This window comes from Microtus oregoni, unplaced genomic scaffold (genome assembly GCF_018167655.1).
Source record: "Microtus oregoni isolate MIOR12 unplaced genomic scaffold, Mior012 000055F_ref0000237, whole genome shotgun sequence".
Lineage (NCBI taxonomy): Eukaryota > Metazoa > Chordata > Mammalia > Rodentia > Cricetidae > Microtus > Microtus oregoni.
In genome coordinates, this window is record NW_024543831.1 from 7269143 (window position 1) to 7281409 (window position 12267).

The 12267-nt window shown below is 38.9% G+C and overlaps 1 protein-coding gene across 1 annotated transcript; it reads left to right on the plus strand.

Annotated features, from left to right (window-relative positions):
• The first annotated feature begins 2945 nt into the window (after positions 1–2945).
• On the plus strand, positions 2946–3866 carry LOC121438314 (60S ribosomal protein L7-like). Its single transcript, XM_041638595.1, has one exon. It carries the CDS (start codon positions 2979–2981, stop codon positions 3792–3794), a length of 816 nt encoding a protein of 271 aa, XP_041494529.1. The 5' UTR covers positions 2946–2978; the 3' UTR covers positions 3795–3866.
• Positions 3867–12267: the final 8401 nt, after the last annotated feature.

Here is a 12267-nt window from a genome sequence, read left to right on the forward strand (position 1 = left end):
CCTAATATTAACCTCTCTACTACCCTCTCCTAGTTGCCTTTTTAAATTAAAAAAAGTTATAACATTTTATATACTGTCAGTGTGCAAAATGACGTGTGTATATATGTATATATATATATACACAAATATATAGTGAAATTGCTAATAAATTAATTAATGGACTGTGACCTCACTTTCTAGGGTCAGAACACTTAAAATCTCTCAGAAACTTTCAGGTATAAAATATATATTTTATTCTATGCTCTCCGTCACAATAAAAATTTCTAAAAGTACATCGTTTAATTATTCCTAGTACTCAGAGGTAACCAGTAGCACCCTATAAAGTAGATGTGTCTGCTGAGTCACTGGAGAATATAGAAGGATATAAAACACTCTGCATAGCTTGAGATAGAAAACAAAGAAAATTCAAGGAAGGATAAAATGGAAAATGTAAAACAGTGGCAAACAAAAAAACATATAAATCGATATTGAAATAATTGTAAGGTTTTTAACTGTCCCATTAAAATATCCTCCAATTGTGCTACAAATTCAAATTCTCTGATATGTTGCCCACAGTAAATAGACATAAAACAAAATAGCAGAGGGAAATGACATAATAAATGAATAAATGAATGAATGAAGATTTTTTTCAACCAAGTATCAAACAACCCCATAGAAGTGGCTGTGTTATGTTCTACAAAGTATTTATTCCAAGCATAAAACACGCAATAAAATATAAAATGTCACTTTCTATTTATAAAAGTTACAATCCACAATGAAAATATAATACTCATAAATTTTTATGTCTCAAATAATTCAGCAAATGAAAGGGAAAAATTGGTTGGAACCATACAAAAAAATTGGTAGATATAATCATTGCAGAATACTAAAACACCCACCCTTTCTAGATCAAGAAAAGAGCCACGAATACAGACTCAGACGATTGGAGAAATAAAGTGACTCAGACTGAATTAACATAAATGCTCAGATGATGTACCTTACCGTCTCCAGATGCAACCCTCCACAGTAAATGAAATTATCACGGGGTGGAGTCTAAGCTGCAAAGGAGACTTCAGTAAGGTCTTAAATACATGCGACATGTGAGCAACATTTTCTGACCACACAAGACTAGAAATTCACAACAAATACATTTATGCTCAGAAATTGAAAACATTTTCACAAATTAAATAGCTCAAAGACAAAAATGTTCAGTCATCAGACAAATACATGGACATGTACATCGAGCATTATTTACATGTAATGGAAAATATGAACGAACTTAAACCTCAACAGCATGCCGGGAGTGGTGGCACATGCCTTTGATTTCGGCACTCAGGAGACAGAGGCAGAGGCAGGTGGATTTCTCTGAGCTCGAAGCCAACCTGGTCTATAAAGTGATTTCCAAGACAACTAGTGCTGTTACATAAAGCAATCTAGTATGGGGAAATCATAAGTAAACAAACAAAGCAAGTAAATAAATACACCTCAATAGCAAAGGTATGATGAAAATAAGTACTATGTTATAGCGAGAGTCCCCCAGAGACCACACCAGCACTCAGATGCCCCAGGCCAAGCCACCCTACCCTGGCCCATATCTCCTTCAGAAGCCTCCTACTCCACCAGAAGCCACACCAAAACTCAGATTTCCCCAGGTAAGCCCCCTGCTCATGGACCACCAACCATCCCCCAGAACATGCCCTGACTAACCCCAGCAGCCCTTCCTCTCCTCCTCACGCTATAATAGCCCACACTTCCAGTGGAAGCACCCTGTCCCACCAGAGGCCATGACAGTACCCAAATCCCCAGCCCAAGTGACCCTATCCAGCCCACACCACCACGGAAGCCCCCTGCTCCACCAGAGGCCACACCAGCACCCAGAACTTCAGGCCCCTGCTCCACACATGGACGTCCAGAAAACCAGAGGATACTACCCCTGTGTCAGCTAGATGAGAGACCATACAGGACATCAGAACTTCAGTCACCAATTCAACCACAGGACACTCTGGCCAGAAGGCCAGAACACAAACAGAAACCAAAAAACAAAACACCCATTCAACCAAGACAAACTCAGAAATTAGCACCTAAACTTATATTCATCCCAACCCAGATGCCTAGACACCATTGTAAGAGCACAGACAACATCAGGGCAATGTCACCACTAGAACTCAGCCATCTTACTATAGCAAGCCCTGAATACTCCAACACATTTGAAGCTGAAGAAAACGACTTTCAAACCAACTTTATGAAGATGATAGAGCTCCTGAAAGAGGAAATTAATGACTCCCTTAAAGAAATCCAGGGAGGAAAAACAAACAATTGGAGAAAATTAATAAATCCCTCAAAGAAAACCAGAAAAACACAAACAATTAGAAGAAATTAATAAATCCCTTAAAGAAAGCCAAGAAAAAATAAACAGTTGAAAAAATGAATAAAACTGCTCAAGAGATAAAAATAGAAGCAAAAAAGAAAGACAAACTGACGGAATCCTGGAAAGATAAATTCTAGGTAAGTGAACAGAAACTAGAGAACAAGTATCACCATCAGAATACAAGAAATGGAAGAGAGAACCTCCAGTGTTGAAAACATGATAGAAGAACTAATCCATCAGTTAAAGAAAATGTTAAATCTAAAAAAAAATTCCCTGACACAAAAGATCCAGGAAATCTGGGGCACTATGAAAAAAACCAAACCTAAAATAATAGGAATAGAAGAAGGAGAAGAATCTCAGATCAAAGGCTTTGAAAAACATTTTTTTAAAGAAAAATCATAGAAGAAAATTTTCCTCACCTAAAGAAAGCCATGTCTATAAAGGTGCAAGGAACTTACAGAACACCAAATATATTAGACAAGAAAAGAAAGTCCCCTTGTCACATAATAATCAAAACACTAAACATACAGAACAGAGAAAGAATATTAAAAGTTGTAAAGGAGTTTTTTTTTTTTTTTTTTTTTTTTTTTTTTTTTTTTTTTTTTTTTTTTTTTTTTATCCGCCTGGAACCATGGAGGCTGTGCCGGAGAAGAAAAAGGTTCCTGCTGCACCGGGAACCCAGAAGAAAAAGAAGGTTCCTGCTGCGCCAGGAACCCTGAAGAAGAAGAAGCTTCCTGCTGTGCCAGAAACCCTGAAGAAAAAGCGAAGAAATTTCGCAGAGTTGAAGGTGAAGCGCCTTCGGAAGAAGATTGCCCTGAAGTCACTGCGAAGGGCCCAGAGGAAGCTCATCTATGAGAAGGCAAAGTACTATCACAAGGAGTACAGGCAAATGTACCGGACGGAGATTCGCATGGCCAGGATGGCAAGGAAAGCTGGGAACTTCTACGTGCCCGCAGAACCGAAGCTGGCGTTCGTCATCAGAATCCGAGGTATCAATGGTGTAAGCCCAAAGGTGCGCAAGGTGTTGCAGCTTCTTCGTCTGCGGCAGATCTTCAATGGCACCTTCGTTAAGCTCAACAAGGCTTCGATCAACATGCTGAGGATTGTGGAACCATACATTGCATGGGGGTACCCCAATCTGAAGTCAGTAAATGAGCTCATCTACAAACGTGGCTATGGCAAAATTCATAAGAAGAGAATTGCCTTGACAGATAATTCCTTGATTGCTCGGTCTCTTGGTAAATACGGCATCATCTGCATGGAGGATCTAATTCATGAGATCTATACAGTTGGAAAATGCTTCAAGGAAGCGAATAACTTCCTGTGGCCCTTCAAATTGTCTTCTCCACGAGGTGGAATGAAGAAAAAGACAACTCATTTTGTGGAAGGTGGAGATGCTGGCAACAGGGAAGACCAGATAAACAGGCTTATTAGACGGATGAACTAAGGTGTTGCCCATGGTATTTTTGTAATCTGGTCAGTTAATAAACAGTCACAGCTTGGCAAAAAAAAAAAAAAAGTTGTAAAGGAAAGGGTCAAGTGACATACAAGAACAGACTTATTAGAATTACACCCAACTTCTCAATAGAGACTCTAGAAGCCACAAAGGCCTTGATGGATGTTCTGCAGACTCTCAGAGACCACAGGTGCCAGTCCAAATTGCTATACCCAGCAAAACACTCAACTTCCATAGATGTAAAAAACAAGATTTCCATGATAAAATCAAATTTAAACAATATCTATCCACAAATCCAGTCCTATTGAAGGAAGTTGAAGAAAACTCCAAACCCATGAGGTTAACTACACTGACAAAAATACAGGCAATAAATAATCTCACAACAGCAAAATCAAAAGAAACAAAACACACCCTACTGATAACAACAACATAAGAATAACAGGAATTACCAATCATTGGTCATTGATATCTCTCAATATCAATGTACTCAATTCCCCAATAAAAAGACACAGACTAACAGAATGAATGTGAACACAGGACCCATCCTTCTGCTGCAGCCAAGAAACAACATCAAAGATAGACATTAGCTCAAATAAAAGATTGGGAAAAGATGTTCTAAGCAAACAGACCTAAGAAACAAGCTAGGGTAGCCATTCTAACAAAAGAGACTTTAAACCAAAGTTAATCAAGATCAGATAAACAATTTAAATAGACCTTCAACACCTAAGGAAATAGAAGTAGTCATTAAATTCTCCCAACCGAAACAAGCCCAGTGCCAGATGGTTTTAGCACAGAATTCCATCAAACTTTCAGAGAAGAGCTAATACCAATACTCCTCAAATTAGTCCATAAAATAGAAACAGAAGGAGCATTGCCAAATTCACTTTATGAGGACACAGTTACCTTGATTCCCAAATCACACAAAGATTCAACAAAGAAAGAGTGTTACAGACCAATTTCTTCATGAACATTTATGCAAAAATACTCAATAAAATACTCTCAAACACAATCCAAGAACACATCAAGAAGATCATCCACTATGATCAAGAAGGCTTCATCCCAGAGATGGAGAGATGAACATACAAAACATATACAGCATACAAAAATCTATCAATATAATCCACCAATAAACAAACTGAAAGAAAAAACCATGAGATCCTCTCATTAGATGATGCAAAGGCCTTTGAAAAAAGTCCAACACCCCTTCATGATAAAAGTCTTAGAGAGATCAGGGATACCAGGGACATACAAGGGATACAAGGGACATCATAAAGGCAATTTATAGCACGCCTATAATCAACATCAAATTAAATGGAGAGAAACTCTAAGCAATTTCACTAAAATCAGGAACAAGACAAGGCTGTCCACTCATATCTTTACCATATAGTACTTGAGGTTATCGCTAGAGCAACAAGACAACTAACAGAGCTGAAAAGAATACAAGCTGACAAGAAAGAAGTGAAAGCATCACTATTCACAGATGACGTGATAATATACCTAAGTGACCCCAAAAATTCTGCCAGGGAACTCCTACAACAGATAAACAATTTCAGCCAAGTGACAGAACATAAGATTAACTCAAAAAATGAGTATCCTTCCTATATACAAACAACAAATGGACTGAGAATAAGTCGGGCAGAAAACACCCTTTACCATAGCCACAATAATATAAAGTATCTTGGGATAACTCTAACCAAGCAAGTGAAAGACCTTGATGGCAATAACGGCAAATGTTTGATGAAAGAAATTGAAGAAGATACCAGAAGATGGAAAAATCTCCCTTGAATCAGTAGGATTAACATAGTAAAAATGGTCATCTTACCAAAAGCAATCAACAGATTCAATGCAATCCCCATTAAAATTCTAAAACAATTCTTTAAAGAACAATACTCAACTTCATATGAAAGAAAACAAGAATAGTTAAACAATCCTATACAATAAAAGAACTTCCCCAGATATCACCATCCCTGATTTCAAGTTGATAGAGCTTTAGTAATAAAAACCCACATATTATTGGCATAAAAACAGACAGGTTGATCAATGGAACGGAACTGAAGACCCAGATGAGACGTAAACCCACACACCTATGAACACCTGATTTTTGACAAAGAAGCCAGAAATACGCAATAGAATAAAGAAGGCATCTTCAGCAAATGGTGCTGTAACTGTATGTCAGCATGTATACGCATGCAAATAGACCTGTATCTATCGCCCTACACAAAATTCAAGTCCAAGTAAATCAAAGACCACAACATAAATCAGATACACTGAACCTAAAAGAAGAGAAAGTGGGGAATAGCTTTGTACTCATTAGCATAGGAGACAACTTCCTGAAGACCAATAGCACAGGCATCAAGATCCACAATTAATAAATAGGACCTCATGAAACTGAAAAGCTTGTGTAAAGCAAAGGACACCATCAACAGGACAAAATGGCAGCCCACAGAATGGGAAAAGATTTTCACCAACTCTACATCTGACACATGGCTAATATCCAAAATATATAAAGAACTCTAGAAACTAGATATCAACAAATCAAATAATACAATTAAAAATGGGGTATAGATCTAAACAGGAAATTATCAACAAAGGAATCTCAAATGGCCAAGAAACACTTAAAGAAATGTTCAACATCTTTATCCATCAGGAAAATACAAATCAAAATAACTCTGAGATTCCATCTTACACCTGTCAGTACAGCTAAGATCAAAAACACAAGTATTAGTTCATGCTGGAGAGGGTGCGGAGCAAGGGGAACATTCCTCCATAGGTAGTGGGAGTGAAAACTTGTCCAGTCACTTTGGAAATCAATATAGTGGTTCCTCAGAAAATTGGGAATTGATCTTCCTCAAGCCCAACTATACCACTCCTAAGCACATACCCAAAGGTTGCACTATTCTACCACAGGACATTTGTTCAACTTCATTTAAAGAAGCTTTATTCATAGTAGACAGAAACTGGAAACAACCTAAATGTACCTCCACCCAAGAATGGTTAAAGAAAATGCGGTACATTTATATAGTGGAGTATTACTCAGCTGTTAAAAATATATAACATCAGAAATTTGCAGGCAAATGGACGGAACTAGAAAAACCTTCTCCTGAGTGAGGTAACCCAGACTCAGAAAGACAAACATGGTATGTACTCAATTATAAGTGGATATTAGCTGTTAAGTAAAGGTTGATGATGGTAACGTCCACAGACCCAGAGGGGCTAAGTAACAAGGAGGGAGGCACATGAAGTTCCCTGGGAAGGGGAAATAGAATTGATTTCAAAGGCAGACTTTGAGTGTTTGGGTATGGGAGCAGGAGGGTAGGGGTGTGGAGAGAGAGAGTACTGGGAGAGAGGACTAGAAGAGGACTATTTCGAGGTGAGGTAGAAACCTGGTGCAATGGAAATTCCCAGGAATTCACGAGGGTCACCCTAGTGAAGATTCCTAGTAATGGGGGACACAGAACCTGAACTGGCCAACTTTTGTAACCAGCAAGGCTTCCAGTGGAGGGATTGGACACCAACCCACTAAACCTTTGACCTACGATTGGTCCTGGCTGTAAGATGTGCTGGGCTAAAGGTGGGACAGAACATGTGAGAGTGGCCAGCCAATGAGTTGTTCAACATGAGACTCAAACCACAAGAGGGAGCTCATGCCTGACACTGCCTGGAGGGAGCCTCTATGGGTCTGACCTAGGATACATACATGTTACAGTTTTGCAGCTTGGTCTTCTTGTGGGAGTTATAGCAGGGGGAGCAAGGGCTGTCTGTGATTCTTTTGCCTGTTTTGGGACCCTTTTTATCCTACTGGTATAATTTGATATGCCATGTTTGGTTGATATTCCTAGAAAACCTTCCCTTTTCTGAACAGTGTGGATATGGGGGAGAGAGGAGGTGGGAGGAGGGACTTGGAGAAAACAAAAAGATGTGTTCATATGTACATGTGTGTGTGCACTTGTACTTGAGCTTGCATCTAAGTTCGTATGTGCCTTGTGCATTCATATTTGTATGTGCATGTGTGTCCATGTGAACATATGAGTGACACATTTTATGTGCAGGTGCATGTGTTTGCGGTCATATTTTCATACGTATATGTTTTCATGCATGCGTGTGTATGTTCATATGTGCACTGGATATAGAATTCCAGTCATTTCTCCATGCATATTTTTCTTCATTGTCTACTGTGCATATGTGTACATCTTTCATAATCAGAATAAGAGCTACGTATGGATCGTAAAAAGAAAATGTACTATCTACCAAGAAAAAGATGACTCTGCCTTCTAAGTGAATCCTTCAGCATAATCTTTCAACTCAGTAATTCTCTCTTCCACTCGCTCGGGCTAGCGTTTGTCTTGTCACGGGCTTTTATCTGAATTAATGTGTTTTTGTACGCATGGCATTTCTCCTTGATCTTTTTTTATAGCTGCTTTTATTTTATTCCCCTCTTCCTTTAGAGCAGGCTTGTGCTTTTTAATAGTTAGTATATATCTTTATTTCTTTAAATAGAATCATTTTAAAACCATCTCCTAAGGCAGATATGTTGCTACAATGTAGCCTGCAATCCCAGCAGGTGGGCAAAGGGGTGAGAGGACCCTGAATTTTCAGGCAGCCTGAGAAACGCAGTGAGACTCTGTCTCGAAAACCAAGCAACCCAAACAAACAACAAAACATTCTCACTTCACTTGCTTTACTATACTCATTTAATTGGAAATGAACTTATGGACCACGTGCTATTGTTGCTGGCCATTTTGCTACACAGGTCTTATTGTGTTTCAAGTTTTTGCTTGCAGGCTCATTTCCAGAGGAAGTTTCTCCTTCTATCTCCTGCTCAATTAAAAGCTCATCCTCATTCTTGCTTCCTCAATCTCTCTCTTCTACTCTCAAAATGGTTTGGTTGCTCTCCAGCTAGCATCCAAGGTCCCCAGGACAAAATCTATCACCCAGTAAAGATCCCTGACATGAAGCAATAAATATTATGGGCTTTCTTTACCTTAACTCCAAGATGGGAATAAAAAGTGATTTTGCCTCACAGGGCTATAAGAATTAAATACATTAATTAAATATAGGCAAGAATTTGAAATGATATCTGGCACATGGCAGGTCCTAGCTTTTGTCTGTTCTAATTCTAGGAAGCCATCACCTTTCCCAGACAGGAAAATACCTACGCCAGTCCACCTTTCAAACAGCAGACCAAACGCTAGTCCCCATTATGGGTGGAAACACTTTATCTCCCTTTAAACCCACAAGATATAAACTCCTGGCTCCCTTGACCTTCTCCAGTCCTGGATCCCAGTGGTCCCCTGCCAGTCATCCTGTGATCATTTTGTGTGTTCTGGTACTATTTCTATCCACAGAGGTGGCATCTCACATTTGATCTTCATCATATCTTTTCTGTCTTCTCTTTTCTATTAATATCACTAGGGAAGGTGGTTAATCGTGTTACTGTAGTTCCCCTTGAATTATGGATTGGTCACACACACACACACACACACACACACGTATGCTACTGTTCTGTTATTGATCCACCTGACCCATGCTGCCCCACTTAGCCCCATATCAACTCACTTCCTCCAACAACAATGAGTGAAAGACTCACAAGACATGAATCAAAGTCTTCTCTCTAAATTAGGGTTTTTTTTTTTACCTGACAGGTTTGGCTGCAGCAGACAGTAGTGACCCAGCACAAACACAGCTAATTTGACACATTTCATCCTGAAGAAAACATTGCTTCTGGCTGCCGCCTTGCCTCCTCTTACCTTCCTGAAGCTCCTTCAAAGAAACTACCCCCATTATCCTCCACGAAGATGTGGCTGCCTCTATAAAGCAGAAACGTAACATCCAACCCCCCTCAACAGTAGCTACAATTTACTAGGGCTCGGTGGACTACGGTATGGCTTTTGTTCTTATGCTCCAAGTCTAAACAGCCCTCGTCACCTATTAGAATGAATAAAGCACAGAAGATCAAGTCAAGCTATGGAAAACAGGCACAGGCTCCACATGTTGCTGTTGGAAGTGGGAATGTTAAACACACAGCCACAATATGACCCCTCCATCCCACTCCTAGATACTTCTCAAGGGACGCAAACATGAAAGTAAGAAAGATTTACAAGAATGTTCTTAGTGAAGAATCTCAGATTCTGTGGACACCATAGAGAAAATAAACGCACTGATCAAAGAAAACAGCAAAGCCAACAAATTCTCATCACAAAACATTTAGGAAATATGGGACACAATAAAAAGACCAAACCTAAGAATAATAGGAATAGAAGAAGGAGAAGAGTCACAGCTCAAAGGCCCAGAAAATATTTTTAATAAAATTATGGAAGAAAACTTTCCCAACATAAAGAAAGATATTCCTTTGAATATTCAAGAAGCATACAGAACACCAGACTGGATCAAAGAAAAACATCCCCTCGCCATATAATAATCAAAACACAAAATATACAGGTTAAAGAAAGAATATTAAGAGCTGCAAAGGAAAAAGGCCAAGTAACTTACAAAGGTAAACCGATCAGACTTATACCTGACTTCTCTATGGAAACTATGAAAGCCAGAAGGTCCTGGATAGAGGTACTTCAGAAACTAAGAGACCATGGATGCAAACCCAAACTACTATATCCAGCCAAGCTATTGTTCACTATCAATGGAGAAAACAAGACATTCCAGGATAAGAACAAATTTAAACAATACATAGCCACAAATCCAGCCCTACAGAAAGTAATAGAAGGAAAATCGCAACCCAAGGAATCCAACATTGCCCAGAATAACTCAGGCATCTAGCGACCCTTCACCAGCACAACTCAAAGAAGGGAGACACACAAACTCTACTTCTAAAAACAATAAGAATAACTGGAGTAAACAACCACTGGTCAATAATATCACTTAATATTAATGGTCTCAATTCACCTACAAAAAGGCACAGGCTAAGAGATTGGATACGAAAACAGGATCCAACATTCTGCTGTTTGCAAGAAACACATCTCAACCACAAAGACAGGAATCTACTCAGAGTAAAGGGTTGGGAAAAGGTCTTTCAAGCAAATGGTCCTAAGAAAAAAGCAGGTGTGGCCATACTAATTTCTAACAAAACTGACTTCAAACTAAAATCAATCAGAAGAGATCAAGATGGACACGTCATACTCATAACAGGAACAATTCATCAGGATGACATCTCAATCCTGAATATCTATGCCCCTAATATAAAAGTGCCCACTTATACAAAAGAAATATTACTAGAACTCAAGGCAGACATCAAACCACACACACTAGTAGTAGGAGACTTCAACACACCTCTCTCTCCAATGGACAGGTCAATCAGACAGAAACCTAATAGAGAATTAAGAGAATTACTGGAGGTAATGAAGCAAATGGACTTAACAGACATCTATAGAATACTCCACCCAAATAGGAAAGAATATACCTTCTTCTCTGCAGCTCATGGAACCTTCTTGAAAATTGACCACATACTCGGAAACAAAGGAAACCTCCATAGATATAAAAAAAAAATCAGTATCCACCTGTGTCTTATCAGATCACCACGAATTAAAGTTAGAATTCAACAACAATGCTACCCCCAGAAAGCCGACAAACTCATGGAAACTGAACAGTCAACTACTGAACCACTCCTGGGTCAAGGAAGAAATTAAAGTCTTCCTTGAATTTAATGAAAATAAAGAGGCAACATACTCAAACCTATGGGACACGATGAAAGCAGTGCTAAGAGGAAAGATCATAGCACTAAGTGCCCACTTAAAGAAAACGGAGAAAGCATACACTGGGGACTTAACAACACACCTGAAAGCTTTAGAAAAAAAAGAAGCAGACGCACCCAGGAGGAGTAGAAGACTGGAAATAATCAAACTGAGGGCGGAAATCAACAAAATAGAAACACAGAAAACAGTCCAAAGAATCAATGAAACAAAAAGTTGGTTCTTGGAGAAAATCAACAAGATCAACAAACCCCTATCCAAACTAACTAAACAACAGAGAGAGAACAAGCAAATAAATAAGATCAGAAATGAAAAGGGGGAAATAACCACAGACACAGAGGAAATTCAGAGAGTCATTAGATCTTACTAGAAAAGCCTGTGTGCCACAAAACTGGAAAATGCAAAAGAAATGGACATTTTTTAGATAAGTACCATATACCAAAGCTAAACCAAGACCAGGTGAATGATCTAAATAGACCTGTTAGTCGTGAAGAATTAGAAACTGTTATCAAAAATCTCCCTTCCAAAAAAAGCCCAGGACCAGATGGTTTCAATGCAGAATTCTACCAGAACTTCCAAGAAGAGCTAATACCTATACTCCTTATTGTATTTCACAATATAGAAACAGAAGAGTCATTGCCAAATTCCTTTTATGAAGCTACAGTTACCCTGATACCAAAACCACACAAAGACCCAACCAAGAAAGAGAATTACAGGCCTATCTCACTCATGAATATACCACTAAAATCAGGAACACGACAAGG